Raw genomic sequence first — 27,687 nt, 5'->3', positions numbered from 1 at the left:
GTGTGTGTGTGTGTGTGTGTGTGTGTGTGTGTGTGGTATCTGAGCTTGAATGGGACGATGATACATTATTATAGCAGCCGATTGTTCTCCAGTTGTGTCAAGTCAGACAGAAATAGCTAGAAAATTACCGGAAGTTAGATCATCAAGTTTACCATCAAAATAAGACAAGCTATAGCGGTGCAGTTTATCTTGAAAGGTGATATTGTGCATGTTAGTTTTCTTTCTTATTCATTTATTTATTTATTTATTGATTGATTGATTGTAGTTTTGGGAAAGGATGCCATAGAGGTAACACTGTGTATTATTCTGTGCTAGTGTTGTAGAATAAAGGTGCAACAGACTCTATAAGATATTGTAGCTTCTTTAGAGTTTAGATTAGATTCAACTTTATTGTGCACAAAGTACTACTATGAAAACAATAAAATGCAGATTAGCATCCAATCAGAAGTGCAAAAGAAGCAGTGACAGTGTAGTTTAATGGGAAATGTCTAAGCGGAATAGTTTTAAAGACCGTATAAATGTGCTTAGATTTATACAGCATGATGAGTGCATCTAAGTATGCAAAATATATGAATATCCAAGAGTAATAAGATAAGCTTTTATTACACCCACAGCGGGGAAATTTGCAGTGTTGCGTGTAGGGAACTGAACTAGAATGTAAAAATAAACAAGAAATATGCATAAGTATTATTGATGCTGTACAGATTCTTCCATATGTGGAAATTCAGATATTGCATCTGCATGTGTGGAAAATAACGACATTGCACATGTCTATGTATTGGAAAACAATGATTCTATCATTAATAGAAAAAACTGGTTTGATGGAGGGTTAACAGAAAAAACGAAGCATAGGCAGCAGATTTGTGATGCAAAGTTATGTTTACATTTGTCCTCATTCGCTTCATTCAAACAGATATTTACTAAACGTTTACAGCAATCTCTTCTCAGTTGAGATTAGTCTTGGGACTATTGGCGCCATTACAGTTATAAAAGAGTAAATATAGTGATCAAGCAGGCCTAATGAAGAGTTGAGTTGCTTATTTATAGTCTGTTTTCACTTTATTGCTCATAGGGAACTTGTCTGTTGCTGATTAGTACCTGAAAAGTCGGTGTTTTTCATGTTGCTCATAGATCCACCACTAGCTTTATTTTGAAAAGCACCACAGGAAGCGGCTGAGGCCGGGTGTCCTGTGGCTTGACGCTGGTGTTGTGTGTGATCGGAGTGCGGCAGTGCTGGAGGTAGGGGGAGGGAGGGGCTGCGGTGAAGGAGCAGAGTGTTGCAGGCAGGACAGAGCCGGACATGAGGGAGAAGGGGAAACACTGTAGCCGCTCCGGCGGCTTCATTGACCGGCGTGTCATCGTCCACCGGTCCGCCGATCGAGGTGCGGTGCGGTTCTCTACTTTTGTCTGTGCTTATTCTCATTCTGCCTGTCGTTTGTCTGCCTCTGATTGCTATTAAAACCCTCTGCTGCTGCTGCTGCTGCTGCGCTGGGGGGCTGCGAGTGTTTGTGAAAGGAGCTGCGTTTGGTTTTACCGGAGAGCTCCAGATATACCGCAAAGTGGCTCTGCTGCTGAGTCTGATGGCATTCCTCTCATGTGATTGTTGTCTAACCTGTGAAAACAGTGCCAGTGCTGAGGCTTGATGTTGTCAAATAGAATGGACTGGAGGAAAAGTTGCAGTGGGCTATGTAGTTGCAGTGAGGCAGCCTATGTTGGGCTATGCTTGGTGCTGATGGATCTCCAAGGCCCTCTCTGAGTAGTCTAATCAAATAAGAGGGAGACTGGTGGAGGCACTGAGGGCTTGTTTGTCTTTGCTGGGGTGCCGCATCGCCTCTCTTGGCTGGATTGGTTGTTTTTTTAGAAGTTAACAGGAGGATTTCTTATGATTTCATCCCCTCCACCAGGTGAGGATGCGATGACCGGGGACACGGACAAATACCTGCGGCCTCAGGACCTCAAAGAGCTGGGGGATGACTCCCTCCCTCAGGAGGGGTACATGGGCTTCAGCATAGGAGCCCGCTCAGCCAGGTAGGCACCTGTCATTCATATTAGATGCACATTAAAATTGCTGATGCCCTCTGCTGCACTGCTGTCAGCCACTTGACCCAACTTGTCCTTAGATTGTTGCAAGATAATGTGTGTCTGAAATGTGTGTACATCGTGTTTACCACTGGCAGCACACAGATTTATGAAGCTGTGTAGTGTTGCCCTGGAGCAGATTATATATATGTATGATGTAAAGCCTTCTCTTTTCAAACACACAAACACAATAATGGAATTCGCCAGAGAAAGCAGCTGGAAAGTTGCCATCCAATGATTCAACCTGACAAAGTGATTCAGCGTTTTTTTTTTATGTGACCTCATTCAAACGCGGGCAAAAAAAAATAAAAAATTACAAACGGCCAGCAGTACGTGGCACACAACACAAAGAGATAACATAAGCTGATACCTTTCGATGCTCTCGAGTGAACAGCTGCACTTCGGGAAGGGGGGGCGACTACAGTTTCAAATAGTGGACAAAGTATGGAGTGGAAAACTGGCAGGCTCCAGTGAAAACACATCAGCAGCAAACAGGACAAGTTCTGTACAGCCCCCAGAGTGTATTGTGGCCACGCTGACAGATGGCAGATCCACTGTGATGGCTGGTTTGATAGAAAAAAAAAACAACTGACTGTGACAGGAAGCTGCTAACATCAGCAGGGCGCAGCAAACAAGGGAAACACTGAATTAAATAGAGAGGTCCCTCGTAAACATGTTTGTTTGACGGGGTTGGTTTTGGAAAGAGTTCTGGCGGAGTTGACGAACTGAACTGTCGTTGTTCGCAGGTTGAAATGCTGAAATGATAAGAAAATCATCCAAAGTGTTTATAATGCAGGCCCAGATGCCAAAACCCGCTCAGAAACTTTACAGCCGCTCTTCTGTAATTGCTAATGGAAGAGTTTGTCAGCTGAAACAGTGCTTAAAATTGTGTCTCTTTGCAGGAGTGTGACTGTGACGCTGTGAAATGTATAAACTAATTTATTGATCAGTGGAATGTATGATGCTGAGCAAGTTCTTTCCTTTTCCTTACCTTTCCGTTTATGACATCGACATTGCATGGTTTGCTTTTTGACTGGGCTGCATACACACAAACACGAACTCATGTTTAAAAAAAAAAAAATGAGGCAAATTTTCCCGCCTGTAGCCGCAACCATGCAAAAGCACAGCATCGATGTCACGCGGTAAAAAAAAAAAGGAAGCTGCATCATGCTCGAATGTCTTCCAAATGCTTTGCTTTTCACTCTTCTGTTTTGTTCTTTTCCTTGTTTTTTTTCCTGCACCCTGTCCCTCATTCTAGCCCTAGAATCAGGTAAGAAAAGCAGCAGCAGTTGTAGTAGCAGTAGAAACCAACATCAGCTGTGATTGGTGTCACTCTTCCCCCTTGTGATTCCCTAAAATAGTGTTTAACCCCTCCATCCATAAAACCTCTAATTCATCCATCGTACATCGGTGTCATCCAGTGTTCGTGATAGCAGTTTTGTCCAGTTGTTGTTGTTGTATTCTGAAACCATCACTCCCATCTTAGCCGATCCACCGCTCACCTTATTTTCTCATCAGTCTAACAAAACCATCATGTCTGCAAAATGGAAAATGTGTTTATTTTTCTCGAAGCAGGTGTGGAAAAGAGGCAGTCTTGCCGGACATGAGAAAGTAAAAGCAAGCAGACGTGCTCCGTGTAGCCTTGTGGACTAATCCCCTGACATTTTTGATGTGGCTTGTTCTTAAGCGGCACTTTGTGTTTTTGGAGTGTCGCGACAAGTGTAACTTCCAGGGATCAAACACATCATTTTAATCGATAAACCATCTCTTTTTTGGCACTTTGTTTACACGATTGTAATTGGACATGTCCCAGAATTACTCGGGACGATTGTTGCTGTTAAAATATGGTTTGCAGAGATGGAAACTTTTAGAAATCCCCCCGACTGACGCTAGCACGACACATTGCTCGGATGCGTTTACGCAACGCTCACATGGATGACTCAGTTGTCTCTTTGAGTCCGCGCAGATGCCTTCTTAAAACCCACTGATGTATCCCTGCAGATGCTAGAAAGAAAAAAGGGGGCAGTGCAGTTTGAGTATGAAAAGAGAGGTGTGGAAAGAGGAAGGAAGGTGGCAGAGGAGGGATGTAGCAAGACAGAGGAAAAAGTCTTCCTTCGAGTGGATTGCAGGGTAAACTGCACAGTACAGCTGCAGCAACACGTCTCTAAAATGGGAGCGAGCGGAGGAGATGATGGGACATCGCGAAGCAGAAATAGACAGTAAAGAGGACGACCGAGGGGGAGAGCAAGAGGGACGGAAAGAACTACAGAGGGGAATGTTTGGGGCAGAAGAGGAGGATGGACAGAATGAGAAAGAGGGAGGAAGCTGTGAAGAACAAACAGGGTCTGGGTGAGAACAGAGGAGAGGGAGGAAGGGGGGAGAGAGGGAGGGGAGTTAGCTGCCATGCCAGCGAGTCCATTCAGTCTGTACAGAGTTGCTTGGTAACTTCGATGGTGGGGTAGGCAGGCTCTGCTGAATAAAGGGCTTCTCTCTGTGCTGAATAGTGTGCCCACTCAAACACGCTGAGCTCTGCATTTTCCCCCCCTTCCCTCCCTCGCTCACCCGTCCTCCCCCCATCCTTTTGCGCTCACACACACATGGCGCATCAATACACACATACAGTATACACTCAGAGGGAATCAGGCAAAGAGTTGTCAGCTTTGTTGGCTGGGTATTATATGCTTTTTCCAAGCCTCTAATCGTGCACAAACATGCAAGAACACACTGCCTAGTGCCAATGCACACAAGAACATATATTTGAAGTGACTCTATAGTCATTTTTTGCTCTTCTGCACTGATCAAATCCCTGTAGTGAAAAAACAGCACAAGGAAAAAAAGAAAAAAAAAACCTGAAAGGAGTCTACAGCACCGCATTGAGCCCGAGAGGCTGCAAAAATAGGCACACTTCACCACACACGGCCATAAAGCAGACTGCTGCAGCAAGACGGATAGAAAGGACCAGCTTCCCTTTTTGTGTTTTGCTGCTCTGAAACAGGTCGAGGTCAGCTAATCTTAGAATAAAGACATGTCAGTCTTTGAGCTCAAGTCGGATTAACGGTTGAAATACCTCTGAGGGAATCTTTTGCTTGTCATTAACACAAGATCTACGCTGATTTGTCAACTTTACTCTCTCACCTGCCTGCCAGGTGCACTGAGCTGACACGGTTCATCATTTAGACGCTTAGTTACATCCGTGTTCGTGACACAACCACAGTCATGTAGAAATAGTCACAACAGTAGTCTTTGTTTTCCTCTAGACTGCCATCCTCTCCTCTTTCCTGCTATCTCTTAATGCAAACAAACTGTGACTCTCATTTCCATCTCTGAATAACCTGCTGCAGTATCTGATCCTTATTTAACTGCGGGCTCTTCCGCCTTCCTACTTTTGGACTCCTCTGTCCACAAAAGTCAAAACACGTTTCCCTGGAGGTTGCATATAGTAATGGATTCCTTTTTTGTTTTATGCCGTGTTCCCCTGCCCGTCACTTGTTGTTACCCGCGGCGCTGGGTTGCGTGGTAACATATAGCCTCCGCTCCTTCAGTTCGGATAGGTCCAACACACTCAACCGGAGCTCCTTCGCGCGGGACAGCATGATGATTGAAGAGATTCTGGCCCCCACAAAGGACACGGTAAGATCCATTTCTTACCACCCTCTTCATCTTTTGTTTCTTTTCTCCACTGTTTGTCACCCTCTGCACTTTTTTCCCCTCTCTCTCTCTCGGTTTAGCTCCCTCTTCGGTACCTTTGACTGTGTGCTTTTCAAACTTTCTGTCAATGGCCTGATAAAAACACAGGCTGGGTAGATTAAAGCAGGGAGCAGGGGTAGCTTTACTTGTCTTGCACAAAGGTCATAACAGAAGTAGTGTTAACGCCAGGCCTGCTTTTGCCAAAGTGCTGAGAGTGAGTGTATAGCACCTTCACGAAGAGTTTATTCAAACCTAAGGGCTTTGAGAGGCCCCCTTTGCTTTCTCATGGAAAACCGCAGAGCTCTGCAGACTTCATCCTGCCTGTCTAGCACTTGTTTTGGTGGTCAGAAGAAAAACAGAAACTGTAACCACTTACATCACAAGAAATATTAACGGTATACTCTTAGGCTCAACATCACCGAGGATCTCAAATTATCGATAACCACCATATGCACTTAACTGTTTTAGAAAACAAGCAAATGTTTTCCTTCAAAGAGGATACTGATTTATACTGGTTTAATGAATCAGGGTCGGCTGGGATAGACTCCAGCCCCCCCCCGCGACCCCAGTGAGGATTAAGCATTGTATAGATAATGGATGGATGGAATAAATCTGAACTTGTACATGGGCTCGAATTTGTTTTGCATTTCAATTTCACTGCCATCGTACCGTAATCTGCTACATTAGTGGGCAAAGTTTTGACAGTTTGCACATAGAAGCCTACATATTATCTAATCATCATGTTTTCTTTAGCTGTAAACGAACTCCTTCAGTGGCACAAATCACCATAAATTCACCGCGTAGTGCCCTCAGAGCGACTTCTGAACTGTTTTTCTTCTTCCCTAAGCTTCAAAGTGTCTGTAAAGACATTTCCTACTTGGTTGACCCACTCAATAAGGTATAACTGCTGATGGACGTCTGACTCATTCGTCAGTGTTGTTGTTTCTCAGTCACCGTCACGTTGGTCCGGCTCCCATTCCTCTTCAGTTTTTTTTTGAATATTTGTTTGTTTTGGGTCAGTGCCATGTCTTTCATTCGTGCTGTGTTTAGTGAATGGTCGTTCCCATGCTCCTTTGCAGTCTACGTGAGCTCCATGATTCACCGTTCACATCATTTATTAAAGCAGATTTTCAGTTTGTTAGTGTTTGTCGCATGTTCTTGTTTCCCATTTCAGTGTATGACCACTGCAAAGTCGTAGTGAGAGAATTACTGGATGTTATTTATTGTGTCATTTTGTCCTGACTGTGGTGACACTGTGGTGACAAATGCTGTTGAAACAGAAGCTGTGAAAGCTCATTGTCTCATACCATGCATGACAAAAGAGTCGAGAAAAAAGATGGGAGGGTTGTTGATCTTTCTCATCTCCTCCATCTTGACTTTTCTCCTTTTCATCCTTCTTCTTCTGCTCCTTTCTTTACCTTCCCCCCTGCTCTTAAATCACTTCTTTCTTTTCTCCTCACCTCCTCTTGTCTTCATCCTGTTCTCCCAGCACCTCGCTGTGACCCGAGACTACAGTTCGGAGTGTATGCGGCGCTACAGCTGGACCCCTGACACCATGGACCACAGCCACAACACCGTGTCCAGCCCCATCCACTCTGGGTAAGAAACAGCTGTTCCGTCTCATCCGATCTGCCAAGATATATATATTCACCAGCATGCACACGCTTTGTAGTAAATGCAAAAGTTATCGGGCGCGCGTGTATATACAGACACATACTGCATGTACATCCGTATAACTATTGCAGAAATCACACATTTTTATATGCTTACTGGACAAAACTGTATTGTTTTTTGTTCTCCCCTCCACCCCTCCACCCTTTTCCAAAGAGTCAATATTCAGCAAACCCTGCAGCACTGATGCAGACAAGGTGCAGGGCTGTGGGATTTCTGCAGTGCTGCTACTTTACACATTACATTACAGCACACACTTCATCCTCTAAAGCCCTCATGTCATACCATAAGTCTAGAGACATGGTCCAGAGGTCTGCCTCCTCCCCCCCCTTACCCCCCATGTTCCCTGACATCCTGCTATTTCCACCATTGCAGAGACAAACTACAGACTCTGTGTTGGGCTCACGATACAGCGGTGTTTCATTTGCATAAGCCGATAAGATTTCGCTTTCATGTCATTCGCGCACTTTGAATATATGACATCATAAAGTGTTAAGGCCTGCTTTAAATAAACAGTGCTGTCTTCGCACAGAGCTTAATTGAAAACTTCTTTGGTGTTACTTAGAAATGAAATACTGGGATCTGTCATGTGCAGTTTTTTTGGTTCTTTACTTCTATTTTTAACTCATTGTTATCCCCCTGTGAGTTCTGTCCATCTATTTATATTATTTTCGTCACCATCCTCCTGTCCTCGGTTATTTATTCTGTTTCCCCTTGATTTTTTGATTTTTTTTCCCAACCCCGGTAGCTTTTTGATCTTCTTTCATCTTCAGTAGTCATTACAGATCCCTAACAGTGATTGTGAAACTTTGATACTAAAACTAGGTTCTGGGGGTTTGCCTCCTGCATTGTCTCCATGTGTTTATTTTGCAGCTTCTCCTCCCCGCTCCCTCAGTATGACTCCAGGTGATGACTGAGTTCGCTGCTTTCACCCATGATGCCGCAGTGATGTCACTCACTCCTCCACCTCTGTCTCCCTCTCATCTCGTCACTGTCTCTTCTCTCTCCAGTCTGTGCTCGTCTCATCTGTGTGGTCTGGTGGTGTTTCATTTGCACTGCTTAGATAGTAGAAGTGTGTGTAGTCGACGTGTTTGGGAGTCTTTTCATTGATGTGCCATCTCTCTCTCTCACTCTCTCACAGTGCACATTCAAACTAAATCTTTTGTAAAGAAAAATAAAACAGCCTTACAGGGATTCTGCTATTTGCAACATACAGCTAAGAAAAAGAAAGCGTAGGACTAATTACTTGTAGTTTGTTCTATTAATATTCAGACTTTACCTATGCCTGCATTCAACTTTATCCTTACTCACGTTTGTGTCATTGATTATATTAACGAGATGCTAAAACGTGCTTTTAATTTGAAGAATAGGACACCGTATGTAGGTGAAACATCTGTGCAGGTGTTTAATATTTGATCACTGAACGCTGCTTTTTGAGGGACTGAATCTTTGCCAACAATCTCACCTTCAGCCTCAGAACTGGAAACTAAACTTTCTGCAACTTCATTAGCACCCTGTTTAGTTTCACACAGTGCTTAATGTTCCAAATTGAGGCAAGTGAAGGTGAGAATTGCCAAGTTTCAGTACTCAAAGCGTCTTTATTTCCTCTTTCTATCGTCCTGTCTCTTCCTCTGTCTCTTTTTTTTTTTTTCCTTTCAAACTTCTGTCTTTTCCTTTCTTTATTTGGGTGTACGGTGATCACAGCATGGGAATCGTCCTCCTCACTTGTGTCCGTGGCTTCAGTCTATCTTTCTCTTGTTTCCTTTTTTTTTTTCCTTTTCTGAAATTGAATTTTTACATCTTGCAGGTTCTTGGTCAGCTTCATGGTGGACGCCCGTGGGGGTTCCATGAGAGGCAGCCGCCACAACGGCATGCGCATCATCATCCCTCCCAGGAAGTGCACAGCTCCCACGCGCATCACCTGCCGCCTGGCCAAAAGGCACAAGCTGGCCTACCCCCCGCCCATGGTGGAGGGAGAGGGGCTGGTCAGCCGGCTGGTGGAGGTCGGACCAGCCGGGGCTCAGTTCCTCGGGTAGGATTTTAGCAGAGTCGAATCAAAGGGGAGGATTTCTAATCGTCTGTTTGACAGAGCTAATTACAATCATTCTCTGTTTTCCCTTTCAGCCCCGTGATTGTGGAGATCCCTCATTTCGGTTCGATGCGGGGCAAAGAGAGGGAGCTGATTGTGTTGAGGAGCGACAATGGCGACACGTGGAAGGAGCACCAGTCCGACGCCAGGCCAGAAGACCTCACTGAGCTGCTGGGTGGAATGGATGAAGGTAAAGTGAAGGTTATTTAAGGTGGTCCAACATTTACCAACAAGACACAGTTTTATGTCTGCAACGAGTCAGTGGTTGAAGGTGAACTGAACCACTTAGGAAAACCTACACGACACAACCCAGGGCTGTATGTCAGCTGGTGACCTAGAAAACAGGTTTTCAAACAGAAGCATGTTTTTCTTTTTTATTCAAGGTGTGAAGCCAGTTTAGTGTTGTTTTTCGTCATGGCATGTGATACCTCAGTATATTTGAAAGCATTTATTTAGTCTGAATTTGTATTTACAATCATTAAATGTAGCTTAAAATCACATTTCTAATACATTCTGTCACAGAGCTGGACAGTCCTGCTGAGTTAGAGAAGAAGCGCATTTGTCGCATCGTCACCAGAGATTTCCCGCAGTATTTCGCTGTGGTGTCACGGATCAAACAGGAGTCAAACCACATGGGTCCTGACGGAGGCGTCCTGTCCAGCAGCACCGTGCCCATGGTTCAGGCCTCGTTCCCACAGGGGGCGCTCACCAAGAGGATCCGTGTTGGCCTGCAGGTACAGTCGGACTCCTGCGATCAGCTCGAATTCAATCTGTTCCATGACTCTGCTTTTTTTTTTTTCCTTTGCAAACACAGCCCACTGGCTTATGATTTATTTATACCTGACCTATTTTTGGTTGAGTTTTGGATTCTGTCTGACATGCCTGGATCCTTCGGTTTGATAGAAAATTCAGGAAATGTCTGACTGAGCATTTCTGGAAGTTGAATCTACAGACTAAGTTGGTGTCTGTCTGCCCTGTGTAGGCCCAGCCTGTGCCAGATGACATGGCGAGGGCCGTCCTTGGCAACAGAGCCACCTTCAGCCCCATTGTCACCGTGGAGCCAAGGAGGCGGAAGTTCCACAAGCCGATCACCATGACGATCCCCGTCCCACCTAGATCAGCAGAAGGCCATCCCAGCGGCCACCGAGGCGACGCTGCACCATGCCTGCGTCTGCTCTGCAGCATCACAGGCAAGTGGACCGGTAGATTACTAGAGCATGACAGCACTGTAGCTCTTCAATTCGCCCCTGCGGGTCCAACCAAAGTCCAAATTATGTAATAAAGATAGCCTGACAGTCATGGCATTGTATTGCATTTGTTAGATTTGTGGCACCAGATTTACTTTTTAATCTATTTATGATACATGAGTCACTCTGAATCGAAAAGCTCGAGCTACATCAGGTCGACTTTGATGTCAGAATCCACCGGTCGACAGAGAGAAGATGAAGAACTAAGAAGATAAAAGGATGGGGGTTTATAAAAGCTAAATAAACCAGGCAGGCTGGAAAGGCAGTGAGCTCATTCTTTGGCCCCTGTCTCCTACAGGAGGGACGTCCCCTGCGCAGTGGGAGGACATCACAGGAACCACACCTCTGTCCTTCGTGACCGACTGTGTCTCCTTCACCACAAATGTGTCGGCCAGGTGAGACACACACACACACACAAAACTTTATGGACAGTAGACCGGAGCTGGATGTAATAAATACAAACTAGAGTGTTTTGAATGCAATGTTAGTAGCACTATGACGGTCAATATTTAATTTTCAACATTTCTAAAATATTAAAGATAGTTTCTGCCTCCAGTTTTTAAAACATGGATATTTTCATCTTTTATCAGAATATTTTAATCTTTTGAAGTTTACATTTGTAGATGCCATCTTGCTCATAGACATTTTCCACTTGACCTCAAGTTCAACATTTGGCTGATTAATTGATAAGGAAAGTAATTGTTTATTGTGTAGTTGGGTTGTTGATTATGTAGTGGAACACTGTAAAAGCACTGCAGTGTTTGTTTGTTTTCTATATAAATTGAGTAACTTATTCATTTTCCTATGTAGGAAAATGAAATATATTATAAGAAAAACCTATATGGAATTTCAATTTATGTGATTTTTTTTGGTTTAATTTGACAGTTTCTTGCCCTGCTGGGTTCTCCATTGTCTCACCATGGTGAAGTCTTAGTTCTCTTATTTTCCTTGATGGAAAAGCAGCTTCTAATAGCTTTGAATGCAAAAGAAGTACCTGACGATCCGCGCTATACAGCTGTAAACTAAAGTTTATGTACTCTCGCAAAGACCATGTATATCATTGCATTCTTGAGTTGCCAATGACTCCTGTAGCTCTTAATTTTCTGTGATGGAATCATTGAAACACATACAGCTTTGTCACAACAAAACAATCATGTATTTTGTTTTTTTTTCATAAATAGGTCTTCTGGAAATGTGTGTTTCAATCATTTCATCACAGAAAAATAGGAATTAAAGGTGTCATTGGAAACTAAAAACCACCATAGTATATGTGGTCGAGTTAAAAGGGGAAACATGCCAGATATGTGATCTTTGACCGTTTTTATTTGCTGTTTCTGACATTTTTATTTAAGAAATATGAAGTTAAGACTGGAATTGACTGATTAATTGATAGTGACACTAATAATTAGCTCTGAAAGATACAACACATAAATTCAAGGAGTTTTAAAACACTGGAACAAAACATCACCTTAAAATGGTGAAAAGCAATGAGAATATTCAAATCAAATCCTATTAAGTTGCCTCCTGAATCATCAAAATTGTACTGGTTCATTTTTTCCAATAATTTCTCAAACTAGGACACAATTCTGTCTTATCTCAATTTTCTCCAGTTTATTGACTCAATCTAGATACTTCACAGTGTTTTTTTCATTTTTCCGTGCCCCTACACTTACTTGCACATTTAATCAAGTCACACAAAGTCACATCAGCCATACATCGCTGAATGTTGAGCGAGCTTCCTACAGTACACAAGGTCATAAACTCTCCTCCTAACTACATTTGAATCATGTGGTGAATGTGCAGCCTGATATTAACAGAGCACCCTTTGGTACAATGTAATTAGATTACTACACAGCTGTCATGTGTCTGTGTGCACCTTTGGAAAGAAATACCCCAACACAGTCACTTACAAAGGCTTCCTACACTACAGTGTTGCATCCCTACGAAGTTGTGTGATGCAAAAACAGCTTCAGTTTCTTTTCATGCGTTTTTACCCTTCCTCTCGTCTCTTCTTACCTCCTCAGGTTCTGGCTCGCAGACTGTCACCAGATTCCTGAGACGGTGAGTCTAGCGTCTCAGTTATACCGGGAGCTGATCTGCGTGCCGTACCTGGCCAAGTTTGTGGTGTTCGCCAAGATGAACGACGCCATCGAGGCTCGGCTGCGCTGCTTCTGCATGACGGACGACAAGGTGGACAAGACGCTCGAGCAGCAGGAGAACTTTGAGGAAGTGGCCCGGAGCAAAGACATCGAGGTGGGGTTGTGTTGGACGTGCGAACGCTGTACGAGAGTCTAATAAAGAACGAACCGATAAATCCAATATGTATCTATGCAATGTGATATCAGTTTCAACAACCTCATCACCACAATGACTACGTTTTTGGTCAATGTAGGTTCTCGAGGGCAAGCCTATCCATGTGGACTGCTATGGCAACCTGTCCCCTCTCGCCAAAAGTGGGCAGCAGTTGGTTTTTAACTTCTACTCCTTCAAGGAAAACAGACTTCCTTTCAATGTGAAGGTATAAAATATATTCCTCATATCACTCTTTCTGTCTGCTAGCATTTACTTGGTATGTTCTTCAGTGATGTCTCCTTTCTAAAGGCGCCAGAAAGATTTGTCCTTCCCTTTTTAGGTTGTATTCACAGAAATGGAAGTGGTCCTTTGCAGTATCTGATGCATTGTATTTAATCTCATTAAGTGAAAGTTGCTGTTAGGATTCACTCAAATGCACTGCAGCTGTTGGGTTTTTCACAAGCATGCTAACAAATTGAATGCAGTTACATTTTTACATTTATATAAGCACTGACAACTTTGAATTTTAGGATTGTGCAATAGGTTTAGATAGAAAAAATAGAGACATTTCTCATCCTGGAATTGGGAATAAAAGCTTTTTTTATATATATACTGTGCACGGACATTGGTGATGTAATCTTTTCGCTGTCTCCCGCAGATCAGAGATATGGGACAGGAGCCATGTGGCCGCCTCTCCTTCCTGAGAGAGCCAAAAACCACAAAAGGCCTTCCACAGACTGCCATATGCAATTTGAATATTACACTGCCAACTCACAAGAAGGTAGGAGGGCCATGTTTGACCTGTTCGTCCTTTTTAGGCCATATCATATCATCTCCATGTAAACAAAGACGGAGAGCAATGTTGTCCCGACATCCAGAGAAGCCATTGAAGCTCATTTGGTCCAGAAATGACTGCCTGCTGCTTGTGTCTTTTATTAATGTGAAAGCCTGTGCCAGTCATAAGACCCCACAACGTACACATGCAGCCACACATGCACATCGTGCTTCGTTCTATTGCCTGGCTCACTGTGGGTACAAAAGAATTATGCAAAAAAAATTATCTATATTGTCATTTGTTTGTTTGTTGTGGTGTTGATTGATCACAAGAAACTGTAATTTGCTTTTGCTTTTTGTTATTTTGCTGTTTATTTTCCGATTAATCCCATAGATTTTTTCTGATGCCTTTTGTTGTTTTTGCTGCTCCATTTTCATTCCCTGAGTTTTCTTTCCACCTCCCCGCTCACTATAACTCCCCTGCTCTCCATTGTGTCATCTCTCTCCTCTCCTGCAATGCATCTTGGAATACCACAGGATATGGAGTCTGATCCTGATGATGAGGTAAACAGATTCTTCATCATCACATGGAACTGCTTCTTCTTTGTCGTCCTTTTCGTTGGCTTTACCGCAGACGCTGTAGTAAACCCGCGCCGCGTTGTTTTTTTTTGTCTGGAAGATGTGTGTGGAAGACGCTTCTGACCGCATGTGTTCTTACACGTCATTGCTGAAGTGACCCCATGTAGTGCATGAGTGGAAATGGCAGTTTTTTTGAACAGCAAAGGGATTTGTTTATTGTTGTCTCCATCCCAAGTCCAGTGGAGCCAATTGCTGTGCCACATCTCGGCTTGTTTTTCATCTCTATCTTCCTTTCCATACATGTCCAACAGGATCCCATCACTACTGTTAACTCGTAGGGACTATGGTATCTTTTGTCGGCTAAAGATGTAACCCTAACTTTTATCGTTTGTCCAGTTAGTCATTGTTTTTGTTGTATTTGGGGTTTCCCTTGTTTTCCACCCTTGTCTTTGGCTGTAACAAGACTACTAACAATCTCAGCTGCATGCCAAAACATTTATAGGAGACTTTCATAAAAAAAGAAGTTAGGGCTGTTTTATGTTTGAGAATATACATTATAAGAAATAGATAAACAAATAATAATATTTTTTAAAAATAATAATAATTCAGCAGCCAGACTATATTTCAATGATGACATTTTAAAGGAAAAAGTTTTCCAACAATAACCGTACATTGCAATCCAGTATGACAATAAAGTCAAAAAACAAGCAAATATCTTGGTTCAGGGTTGCAAAAGATTATAGTCATAGTTTTAAAAAATCTACATTGTCTGAGAGAGGCTGGAAGTAATGTCACAGTTTTAGAAGATAAACACGATGCTCACAATTATCAAGCCAACCTCCACTAGTTCACTTTGTAAATAAAGGGAACAATATTAACTGCATTCACATTGAATGTTGACCTCTCCTGTAAATCATAAAATGCAGAATATGAACATTCCCGTAGCTTATTAATAGTAATAACAACATTTGATGATGAACTGAGGAGCACATCTTCAAGACAAGAGAACATTTCTTTAACGTACTTAAATGAGAGCTTAAATTCTGGTCATGCTTACCCCTCAACTGTAGAGGACTGTACAGACAAAGCGCATACTGTCTGCAGTTCTTTTATTATAATGCAGTTGAGACATGCAGCAAGTGAAGAGAAACAGGGCCAGAGGAGAAACTAATGCACACCTGCAGTGCCTCCTTGTGGCAGCACTAACAGCATGTACTGATCCACTAAAACAGGCCAGATCCATGCACTGCAGTATCTAATCTAACATTAATATTCAGACCTAACCCTGGTAGGTTAGCACCACTTTTCTCCATATTTTTATGTTAAAACATCTTTTGTTCTTTTTTGTTTGTTTCAGACTGAAAAGCCAGAACGACGTCATACCTTTGCCTCCTTAGCTTTGCGTAAGCGCTACAGCTATTTGACCGACCCAGCAGCGAGTGAGTTCCCCATTTTCACTTACATGAAATTTTTTTAATTGATTTTAGATATTTATGTAGTTTTAGTGTCTGAAGGTCCCATTATATAGTGCACATATGTCTTCCATATACATATATTACAAAAAAGAGATCTACCTGACCAAACATGCTCATCAGTCATTTATTCTTATCACCTGACACATACTCTTATGTCATCTGTCATTCATCAAACATTTGCATGGTTTACTATGTTACGCTTTGCTTACCCACCCCATGTCGAAGAAAAAAATGTCTCCCTGTTTCAACTGTTATGTTATTTTACATTTGTGGAAACACTGGGAATCAATGTCTGTCTGATCATTTATCATTTGAACAAAAAATGTTTTGATTCATGTTGAATAAAAATATTCTTTTGAATTGTTCTCATTCTTATAGTGGCCATTTCACTCTTTTATTGGCTTTATGATTGTGTGTGGCTGTGTATAATAATGTGTAACAGGTTGCACTTTACATTAACTTGATGTCCCCTTACAGTAGCGCTTTTATATTTACAGCCGTTTGCAAAATACTGGCATACCTTGCCATGCAAACAGTTCTATATTTTAGGGGCAGTTTTCATACTGTGAATTGTCAGGACAGAGAAAAAAAATCTAAAGTTCTGTCTTCACTTTGTTTTATTATTCCAATGTTTAATTTGACAAGATTTAATGTCTTGAGAAGTGTTGATACAACTCTAAACTGAGACCAGTTTAAATATGTCTCGGTTTAGCTTCCTGGACAGCCATGATTGACGGATTTACTGTTACTTCTCTGTAAAGTGCAACCTCATATTATATTTTAAGTCATGACCAAACAAGGTGATTTTTTTTTTCTTTGTAAATTATATACACTTGTGGGGTCATCTGGCATTCAAAATGTACCAAATGAAAGGATAAACACAATTTAATCAAACATGTACAGTAAAAGGCACTGTTGCAAGGAGGCAAATTGATTCTGCACATCAAAAGTCAATGGATTTGTTCTTTTTTGGTTATCATGTCGTTTTTTTTTTTTTATCACCTCTACCACATGTCAAACATTTTTGTTCTTATCCAAGCTCCATTTTGTATCAAGTGTATTTTGTCATTAGTCATCCTCACTTGTCATATGGGCCTTACTTAGATTTCATGTCTATAATTTTGCCTTTCTGCTGTGAATAATGCCCTTTCTGACTGACTCAAATTTCTCTTTCTGGTTTTTATGTTTTATTTCACATTATTTTACGTTACATTTTATGTTGGCTTCCTTATTGCTTTTAATTTAAATTATTGTTGAAGAAACAACTGATCGAAGCTCGCCGAGAACACAGCCTTCTAGCTACCCTCACAAACCTGTCTTTTCAACGAGATCTTATCAGGCGTGGTCGCCTGTTCCTGTCGCCGTCCCTGGCCAAGCCAAGTCTGGGTTTGGCTCCCTCTCCAGTTCGTCATCCAACACGCCCTCTGCCTCTCCATTAAAGTCTGTCTGGTCCATCAACTCTGCCTCCCCCATCAAGACCAACATCCCTGGATCACCTGCCTCTTCTGTAAAGTCAGTTAGTGACATGGCCTCTCCTATCCGATCTTACAGAACCATCTCTTCTCCTATAAAAACTGTGGTCCAGCAAGCCCAGTACCCTGTCCAGGTTGCCCCCAGTCCCCTGGCTTCACCAGGGAAAAGTGCCCCAGACCCCTTATCTATGAAAGGATTGGCGGCATTGTCCGCTAGGACCTCCCCTATAACTGTCTCTGGAGGAGGAAGTCCTCTTCTTGAGAGAGCATCAATGGGAATGACCCCACCAACCTCTCCCAAATCCTCTCTGAGTATGTTCAGTTCACCCCTGCCGTACAAGACCATGATGGGAGGCTCTAGTGGCACAGCATCTTCCTCCTCACCTATAAAAACAGTCCCTGGTCTCTCCTCTGTGCGTTCCTTTGCCTCAGATGTTGCTGGCCCTGCAAGAAACCTGTTCTCCTCTCTTGCATCCCCGCTTAAATCCAACCCCTCTCCAAGTGCTGCAGCTCTGATCAATGGAACCGTGTCACCTACACAGTACCGCTCATCATCCCCGACATCTCTTCTCACCAGCAGCCTGCAAGAGAGAATACAAGCAACCACCAATGCTGCAACGACAAGTGTCAATGCAGCCTTTGATGAAGTTGAAAAAACATTCAATTCTTGCTCTGCAGGCTATGGCACTTTGAAGTCCATGTCCTCTTCTGCATCCTCCTCATATCAGTCCATTAGATCTTCAGCTTCAAATTCAATTTACGCCTCTCTAAGATCCCCTCCTAATGCCACCACCGCTGTAACGTCTAGCACAATGACTGTTCCAGTGTACTCTGTTATTAATGTGCTGCCAGAGCACCAGTTCAAAAAGTTACCCGAGGTGTCAAAGTCAGCTGCTGCTCTTCTGTCCCCAAGGAAGACTGTGCCTCCTGAGGTGAATGCTCAGTTACAGTCTTCCTTTGCCAGAACTCTTTCTCCTATCAAAGCCCCTCTGTTTTCTGCTGGTCTGAAATCAAACACCACATCACCACTGTCATCCAGTCAAGAGATTCTGAAGGATGTTGCTGAAATGAAAGAGGACTTGATACGAATGTCAGCCATTTTGCAGACAGACCCAAATTCCACAGCCAATAAAGGATTTCAGTCAGATTCTCCTAAAGAGGCTAAGATGGAGGATGAGGAGCCGTATCGGATTGTGGAGAAAGTAAAACAAGACTTGGTAAAAGTGAGCGAAATTCTTACTAAAGATGCTGTGAAGGATGGTAGGGTTTCCCTGGCGAGAGGTTCACTGGATGATATCCACTTCTCAAAAGTACAAGTTGAACAACCACCAAGCAACTGGAGTTATCCACCAAGATATGAGACTGTGGTTCCTCAGGTCAAAGCAAAAACAATACCTGATAGAGATTTTAATCTCTCCAAAGTGGTTGACTACCTGGCTAATGATGTGGGCAGCAACTCTTTCTCCAAAATGCATGACACAAAGCATAAAGCTGATGAGGGCAAAAGAGAAGGAGAGGGCAAGGAGAAGCAGAAACGTGTCCTAAAACCCACCATAGCAGTTCAGGAGCATAAGCTCAAAATGCCTCCAACAAACATGCGATCCTCATCTTCAGACAAAGAGATCAGTAAAGTAGCAGATGCACTTTTTGGAGCAGACACTGTGCTAGAATCCCCTGATGATATCTCACATGAACAAGATAAAAGTCCCCTCTCTGACAGTGGCTTTGAGACTAGAAGTGAAAGGACACCCTCTGCTCCTCAAAGTGCAGAGGGCATGGGTCCCAAAGCCCTTTTTCAGGATATCCCAGTTCCACCAGTGATCACTGAGACTAGGACTGAGGTTGTCCATGTCATCAGGAGTTATGAACCCCCAGAAGACAACAAACAACCAGCAATGGAGGATGCACATCCTGTCAGATATATTGATTCAGATCCTAAAGGGCATCAGAGTCAAGCTCCATCAACTCCAGACCAGAATAAATGCTATTCAATAAAAGTCAGCCCAGATGAGGATCCAATGGGAAAAGGGATGAGGGTGAAGGAGGAAACTCACATCACTACCACCACCAGGATGGTATACCACAAACCACCTGGCAAAGAAGCAGCATCTGAGAGGTGTGAGGAAACGATGTCTGTGCATGATATAATGAAGGCTTTTCAATCAGGCAAGGACCCCTCTAGAGAGCTGGCTGGACTATTTGAACACAAGTCTGGCAACGAGGAAACATCACAAAGAGTCCTCGAGGACATCAACTCCAAGCCCAAAGTTGAAAGAATAATTGAGGTTCACATTGAAAAAGGAAATAAAGCGGAACCAACAGAAGTCATCATCAGAGAGACAAAAAACCATGCAGAGAAGGAAATGTACTACTATCCAGGGAACAGACAAGAAGAGGAAGAGCCGGAGGAGTCACTTCCAGTGTACCTTGACTCCCCCAGAGTGAACACACCTCTATCACAGGAGGAAGACAGTCGTCCTAGTTCAGCCCAGCTCATGGCAGATGACTCCTACAAAACTCTAAAGCTACTTAGCCAGCAGTCTGTAGAGTACAATGAGGATGAATCATCAGAGCTTAGAGGAGAATCTTACAATTTTGCAGAGAAAATGTTACTTTCTGAGAAATTTGACCAATCTCATTCTGACACGGAGGAATATCTGAGAGACAGGTCTCGCTTCCACTCACCAGACAGAAGCAGTCACAGTGAGGGTAGATCAGTTGGGCCAAGAACTGAGTACGTCTTTAGGTCATCGAGAAATGTCTTTGACAAATCTGGACGAATGGCCAATGTTGACGATAACTTTGACAAACTCACACTTTTGCAGTATTCTTCAGAGCCTGGTAGCCCAAAGCAGTCTGTTTGGATGCGTGTGTCAGATGACACACAGAGTAAAGACAGAGGGCAGCTTGTGTATGAGGACAGAGTGGACAGGACTGTAAAAGAGGCAGAAGAAAAACTAAGTGAGGTGTCCCAGTTCTTTCGTGATAAAACAGAACAGCTCAATGATGAGCTCTCATCTCCAGAAAAGAAGTCTCGCAGACCAGACTTTAGAGAATCACGGTCAGGGCCAAGTTCGACGCACAGCAGTCCAGAGAGGTCGACTTATAGAAGTGGGAGTAGTGGGGAAGAGTGGAGCAGAGAAAGGCTTAGAGACAGGTTTAGTTCCAGTGACAGGAAGTGTGCAAGTTTACCCAGCAGTCCAGAAAGGAGGGTACTGCTGCAGTACAGTGATTCTGACCCAAGAAAACAAGGAGATGGTAAATCACAGGGAAGCACAGGTGAAAGCTCTAAACCATTTCAGATGTCTTCCTCCAAAGTCAGTGCAGTGAGGCTAAAGTTTGAACAAGAGGCTCAAAGGCAAGATAGGAGTTCTCAGGGTGGCCAAAATTCTAACCCTCCTATCAGGAAACTCCAGGAAAGTAAACTACCTGTGTATCAGGTCTTTGCTGGCTCAAGTAATCCAAAAACACCAGAGAATTTGGGAAACCAGAGGAGTGAATCAAACAGGTTTTCACCCAAGCATGAGAGCAGTGGAAAAGATCAGGAAGAGAAGAAGTTATTTAAAACATGGGAGAGCCAAGGGTACGGCAGCTATAAACCTCAGTCGCCCAAACTATCTCATTCTTTAATCCACGATTCTATGAAAGATTGCAGTAATAGTGATTCCCAAAGACAAGAAACAACTAAGAAAATAATCTACACGGAATTTGTTGTTCGAGAAAGTCCAAATAGCAACGACAGTCTAAAAAAAAACTCGGAATCGCAAATTCCTGTAAGAAAGTCGTCTGATTTCTCAGAAAATCACAAATCCAGCTCTTTAAAATTAGATTCCTCTGTTGAACCACATGACAGGGCAGGGTCTCATATACCTACTTTAGCTAGAAATCGCTTACACAGTAGCTCTGATTCCAACAAGTCTGTTCGTGGATCATCAGGAGGAAAATCCACAGACTCATCAGAGGGTAGCCTGTCAAATGTAGTGTGTAACGGTATTGATAGTGACCAAGTAGAGTATTTGGACCAAGTAACTCCTGTAGTTGTCACTGAGGGTTTCAAAGATATTAAACCCTTACCCGTGTATGTAAGCATCCAAGTAGGGAAGCAGTATGAGAAAGAAACAGCCTCGGGGCAGCTGGGAACATACAAAAAGATAGTAAGCCATGAGAGTAGGACAGTGCATGAGACTAGGGGTGCGTTTTACACTGTCAAGCAAAAGCAGTCTCCGTCTCCTCAAGGAAGTCCAGAAGATGACACTCTAGAACAAGTGACATTCATGGATAGCTCTGGGAAAAGTCCTGTTACTCCTGAGACCCCCAGCTCAGAGGAAGTGAGCCTGACCTCCAGAACACCAGACTCTGTGATAGGCTTCATGCCTGGCATGCCAAGTCCTATCCCAGAGGAGTCAGAGGAGGAAGAAGGGAAGACCTTTATCTACAAAGAGCCCTCAAAAGAAAAAGCTAAGCCAGCTTCCCCAGAGACTCACAGTAAAAAACAGGATGGAGAGAGACCGAAGTCAAGGGACAAAAGAGTGGCTTATATAGAGTTTCCACCTCCTCCTCCTTTAGAGGCTGAGCATTCCGACCCTGAGAAAAGGGGTTCGTGTGCTTCGTCTGAGGCAGAGACAGAAATGATGGAGGTGAACCTCCAAGAGGAGCATGATAGGCACCTCTTAGCTGAGCCAATCATCAGGGTCCAGCCTCCATCCCCCATTCCCCCTGGAGCTGATAACAGCGACTCGAGTGATGATGAGTCTGTCTTCCATCCCATCCCTATCAAAAAGTACACCTTCAAAATGAAAGAAGAAGGAGAGAAACGACCAAAACAAAAAAAATCTGAGAAAAATGGAAACAATAAAGAGTCTGGAGTCAATGGTGTTGTAAAGACTGAGGATGCAGACTTTGAACAAAACGGCAACGACCAGTCTATCACTGACTGCTCCATAGCAACCACAGCTGAGTTCTCCCATGACACAGATGCAACTGAAATAGACTCTTTAGACGGGTATGACCTTCAGGATGAGGATGATGGACTAAGCGAGGACCCTAAAACATCTAGTCTGTCTAATGATGGAAAAACAACTGACCGCTCATTTAGTCAGTCCAAGCTTGAGGTGATAGAGGAAGAGAAATGTGAGGAGGGGGGGGATAATGGAAAAACTAAGACCAGCACATCTTCAGCGAAAAGTAGTGGAGATGAAAAAGATTATACCCTCGAAGGAAGACATCCAGATAGGCAGGGCTTCGGAGATAACTACTTTGGCTACCAACTTGAAGAGGAGCTGAATTCAACCTTTAAAACTGTTGCCACCAAAGGTCTGGACTTTGACCCCTGGTCCACAAAAGGGGTTGATAATGAAGGGGTGTATGAGTCCAAATCAAAAGAGGACGACCCCAAGCCGTTTGGTTTATCGGTGGAGGACAAATCACAGGCTACAACACCTGACACAACCCCTGCTCGAACACCAACTGATGAGAGCACACCGACTAGTGAGCCTAACCCCTTCCCTTTCCACGAAGGGAAGATGTTTGAGATGACCCGCAGTGGTGCTATTGACATGAGCAAGCGGGACTTTGTTGAAGAGAGGCTTCAGTTTTTCCAGATTGGTGAGCATTCCTCTGACCCTAAAACAGGGGAAAAGGGGAGAGGGGGCAAGGTCCTGGGGGTACTTTCCTCTCAGTCAAAAACAGGGGAGAGGGCCACAGTAGATGGGAAGGTGAAGGTTATAGATACTACCATAGACAGCAGCACTACACCAACAACACCAGCAGCAACAGCAAAATGCAGCCCTGCACAGTCTGGCAGTGACACTTGCTATGCTGGTACCGATGCCCCCGCCTGTGAAGCCATAGCTGAGACCGCCTCCTCGTGCACAATCACAGCCTCTAAGGTTGATTCCAAATTACGCACTCCAATTAAGATGGGCATCGCTGCCTCTATAACTGTGAAAAAAGACTCAGGGGATCTCACCGATTGTAAAGCTGAGATGTCGGAGGGTCAGATGGTGCCAGAATACATTAGTATAGAGGGCCAATGTACAGAAAGCCAGTCTAGCAGTCACACTGAGTCCAGGTTAGAAAGAAGAGATTATCCTTCTGAAAACTGCAACAACAACAATAACCTTGAGTCCTCCAGTGTTCAGGCCAACTACATTCAGTGTGGTAGTGTGGTATTTAATTTGCAGTCCTCCTCTGAGCCCACCCTTCAAAAAGCTAGCAGGATAGAAACACTGTGCTGTCGAGATTTAGAGGAGCGAGCGGAAGTGCACAACAGCAGCCAAGCACAGGAGCAGAAAAATGAAACTCCTAAAGAAAATGAAGTGAAGCAGCCCAAGTCAAGACTTCCAGTTAAAGCATCAGGGTGGTCATTTCACACGCAGGGAACAGCCATAGGCAAACAGAAGCCCAAACAAGCGGTGAAGGTCGAGGTGAGGAAAAGAGGAGAGCCAGCCATAGCCAAAGTAGAGCCCAGGTCTAGAATACCAATCAAGGATGTTAAAAAGAGCAGCCCTCCTGCCACAGCTAGCTCACTTGTTTCGGTTCGGGTTACCTCACAGCCAATGAGGACTTTGGACTCAGAGAGAGCAGCCATACAGTTGCCCTCAAGACTACCACTGAAGGACAGACATCAGGTCAGCAATGTGACAAGCGAGGGAGTAAATAGACAGGAGAGACAGGAGAACGCTAGTGAACTTTGTAAGCGCACCATCGAATACTTTAAAGGCATTAGCGGGGAGACGCTAAAGTTGGTGGACCGCCTTTCAGACGAGGAGAAAAAGGCGCAGACAGAGCAGTCGGAGGAAGACAGCACCTCCCGGAGCACCTCTCTGTCGGACGCCTCCCAGCCTTCCCAGCCCTCCCAGCCCTCCCGCTCATCCAGGTCTGGTAGAGGTTCGAGGGCTGAGGCCGGGGCCGCGTCCGTAAGGGCAAAGGTGGCGACGACGGACAGGGCCTCCGGCAGTGAGAGGAGCAGGAGGAGTAGGCGGACTGGTGGGAAGGAGGGCAGTCAGGGACTCACAGGGTCTCGAACGCCTCCCATCGCGGAGATCAAGCCTAGTTTGTAAAACTTTCACACTATGTTTAAAATACATCTATATATTTATATATTTCACTTTTAGTTGCATGACATCGTTGTGATCGTTTAATGGATTGACTGGAATGCCTGTGGCGTGTTTACATATTCTCTTCAGAACAGTAGCTGTCATTTAAATTTCTTTTTTTGTCATTGATGTACTGTGTACTGTATTGTCCGTGTTGCAAGATTCTCTTTCCTCTGTTCCCCTCTTCCAACCCTGTTTAACTTCTGTATAATAGAGTGAGCATGCCAGTAGTAATGACTGGTCACTGGCACAACCAGTCTCTTGTTTGACAACTCCCTGGTCTGTCTGTCTGTCTGTGCAGGCTGGTTACTGAGTTATTGTGGTAGTTTGTTCTTACTGAACTCCTCATGCAATTGTCATTTTAACTAACTAGTGTTGGCAAAGAACACACAAAGCGTCTTCGCATGTTGACATTGTAGATTCTAACATAGACCTTTCCACCCTAGATTTGTAGAACTATGAGTCTGTCGTTGAGAGTCATGTTATGCTTTGTTTTGTGTGGTTCTCATGACAGTTACTGCCTGCCTAGAGGATACATACCACAAACAACCACAGAGCACCACTTACTCTATGGACATATTTAAGTTGCCCATAATGTCTCTAGTATGAAATGTCCTTTTCTTGCCATTGTTGGGAAATAATTGCACAAATTAGCTAGATTACAGTAATCTGGTAAGCATTGTTATATGAATATTTTTAACACAGCTATGATTAATGTTGTGAAGTCTGATGAATAAGTGGCCAGAAAAGGAAAATTATACATATTTATTTTTCTATTACATTAGTTTATAGAGGAAGAAGAATAGGAATTGTGTTAATGGTTCATTGTCCTCTATTTTCCCAGGTCCCCAGAGTCCTTGTGAGAGAACCGATTTGCGCATGGCTATCGTTGCAGATCACCTGGGACTCAGTTGGACAGGTGAGAATCATACCATATTGTTCTTTTTCTTTCTCTCCTACTTTCCCCCTAAAGCCCTGTCAGTCTCAGACCCTTATTATTTACTGCCATCTTCAGGCTCGCTGAATGTCCTACAAATTCTCTGCTATATGATGTCATCATGTGGCAGTGAAAGGAGGCGCTAAAGACTATTTAAAAAGAACAAAAAGAGAGGAGAGCATTGAAATTAAATGTAGTAATGAGGCAAAAGAAGTTGTAAGCTGCTTTATTTTTGAAATTTGTTATTTTTTAATGTACTCTGTAATTTGTGTGTTTGCTGTATAAATAAAATTAAGGACTTTGAAATATGTTAACGTTTGAGTTGCTATTTTCGTCCCATCACAGAGCTGGCTCGGGAGATGAACTTCACAGTGGACGAGATCAACCACATCAGACTAGAGAACCCCAACTCTCTGACAGCACAGAGCTTCATGCTCCTTAAGAAATGGGTCAGTCGGGAAGGGAAGAACGCCACAAGTAAGGCTATTTTTATATCTTAAGATCTTACTTTTCTCTCTCTCTTTGCTTTTCTCCTCCTTCTTTTTTCTCTCTCAATTGTTTCTTAGTCCTGCTGTTTATTTAAGGCTTAAAGTTCATCACCTTGAGAGGACAGATTTTCTCATGCCAGCTCACCAAGCTTTTTCACAAGCATCTATCATCCGTTGGAGTACCTTTCTTGGTCATCTTCCAGTTTTCTTCTCTCTCGTTCTGTCTGTCTTTTCAACACTCTTGTTTCTCATCTGTTCAGAAATCCTCAAGCACCAATCCAGGCAACATGCTTCAGTTTAGGAACTGTACTTGTTATAATTAGTAAAACACTTTTGCTTATATTAACAAATCTTGTTTTGTAGCTCTTAAGGTTCCTCACTTTTCACATCTCTTCCACAGCGGATGCCTTAACTGCAGTGCTGACCAAAGTCAATCGGATGGATATTGTGACTTTGCTGGAGGGCCCGATATTTGACTATGGTAACATTTCAGGCACAAGATGTTTTGCCGATGATAACGCTGTTTTCCGGGATCAGGCTGATGGTAAAGTTTAGCTCATTCTAGCTGACCTCTTACCTCTTCCTGCTACCTCTTTTCTTGTGAAAATGCATGGATCACATATGTATCACCCCCAGTACAAATCGTAGTTGATTTACAGTCAGATTTGGACTTTGTTTGGACAACTGGTATCCACTGTTCCCCATTTCTGATTTATATGCTTCAACAGTATTGTTAAAACTAAAAAAAAAAAATACATTGCTATCCTTTTTGCTTTTCACTTTAAGTTAAAACCCTGAATGAATGAATGAATTGGCTTCAGTGGAATTAACCATAATGTTAATCTTAATCAAGTCCAATCAAGTATCCAGTTGTCACAAATGAGCAATATTCACTGTTAAAATCCCATTCTAAGTGCATGCTGCATACTACATACTGCTTTAAATGTTTTTTTTCAATTATGTGTGACTTAACTAGAAATGAGATAACCCTGTAGAGTCTGCTTTCCTCTGCTGATTTAGTTTAGTTCTCCTAGTTCTCCTCCAGTTCCTCTGAGCCTTCCTTGGATAGATGAGAGAAATTTCTTCCTCTGTGAAACCAGACTGATTCCTCCTCCTCCTCCTCCTCCTCCTGTTCCTCCTGCCTCCCATCACCTCCCCACAGCAGAATCCACTGCTGATAACAGCACATAACAGCTCTTAACAAATTAAGAGTCATGTGTTGGTAATATTTACCCACTCCTTGTCCATCCGTAATATCCATTCATTGTCTTGTTTTGGGAGCATGTTTCACATTATACACTTTTTTATGTATTCTCTTTTTTCCTCTTTCTCCAAATCACTTTTTGTTTCTTTTTGTCTCCTCTGCATGTTTCTTGCCTTATTCCTGTCCCATAGTCTGCGTAATTATCCCCTTAACTCCCAAAAGCACTGAGGCAGCTTTCATCCTGAAGACACCCAGTCCCTTCTTTCTAACGCCAACCCCAACACCTCCACCCTCTCCCCTCACTCCCACTTCAGCGCTTCACTGCCGTCCCTTTCCCCCGCGCCGCTCTCCGAGTTATGAGTCCTCCATCATGCTCAAAGACTTGGCACCTTTAGCCACGTTTGAACCGTCGCCGTTCAACTTCCTCTCCCCTCTCTCCCCGTGCCCCAACGCTCAGTGCCCCTCTGCTGACCCTCGTCAATCCCCCACCTTCCCTTTCTCACCCCACCTGTCCTCCCCAATCCCCCTCATCACCTCACCTTTACCTTCCTCACCCGTTCCGTCACCCATTCCTTCTCCGGCTAATTCTGTCCCAG

General features: G+C 43.5%; 1 protein-coding gene across 1 annotated transcript in view; it reads left to right on the top strand.

Moving 5' to 3' along the window:
• Positions 1–26,442, top strand: part of ank3a (ankyrin 3a) — a 118,791-nt gene extending 92,349 nt beyond the window's left edge. The window contains exons 24-40 of the mRNA XM_008280424.1: positions 1,905–2,028; positions 5,607–5,709; positions 7,256–7,365; positions 8,311–8,343; positions 9,245–9,469; positions 9,562–9,716; positions 10,049–10,260; positions 10,509–10,716; positions 11,072–11,168; positions 12,798–13,026; positions 13,166–13,291; positions 13,724–13,846; positions 14,377–14,403; positions 15,776–15,857; positions 25,307–25,381; positions 25,745–25,876; positions 26,288–26,442. Of these exons, the coding sequence (XP_008278646.1) occupies positions 1,905–2,028; positions 5,607–5,709; positions 7,256–7,365; positions 8,311–8,343; positions 9,245–9,469; positions 9,562–9,716; positions 10,049–10,260; positions 10,509–10,716; positions 11,072–11,168; positions 12,798–13,026; positions 13,166–13,291; positions 13,724–13,846; positions 14,377–14,403; positions 15,776–15,857; positions 25,307–25,381; positions 25,745–25,876; positions 26,288–26,442 (2,216 nt within the window). The remainder of the gene's footprint in view (positions 1–1,904; positions 2,029–5,606; positions 5,710–7,255; positions 7,366–8,310; positions 8,344–9,244; positions 9,470–9,561; positions 9,717–10,048; positions 10,261–10,508; positions 10,717–11,071; positions 11,169–12,797; positions 13,027–13,165; positions 13,292–13,723; positions 13,847–14,376; positions 14,404–15,775; positions 15,858–25,306; positions 25,382–25,744; positions 25,877–26,287) is intronic.
• The last annotated feature ends 1,245 nt before the right edge of the window (positions 26,443–27,687 follow it).

The sequence above is a fragment of the Stegastes partitus genome, unplaced genomic scaffold, assembly GCF_000690725.1.
Source record: "Stegastes partitus isolate 25-593 unplaced genomic scaffold, Stegastes_partitus-1.0.2 Scaffold192, whole genome shotgun sequence".
NCBI lineage: Eukaryota > Metazoa > Chordata > Actinopteri > Pomacentridae > Stegastes > Stegastes partitus.
This window is presented reverse-complemented; position numbering and strand designations above follow the sequence as displayed.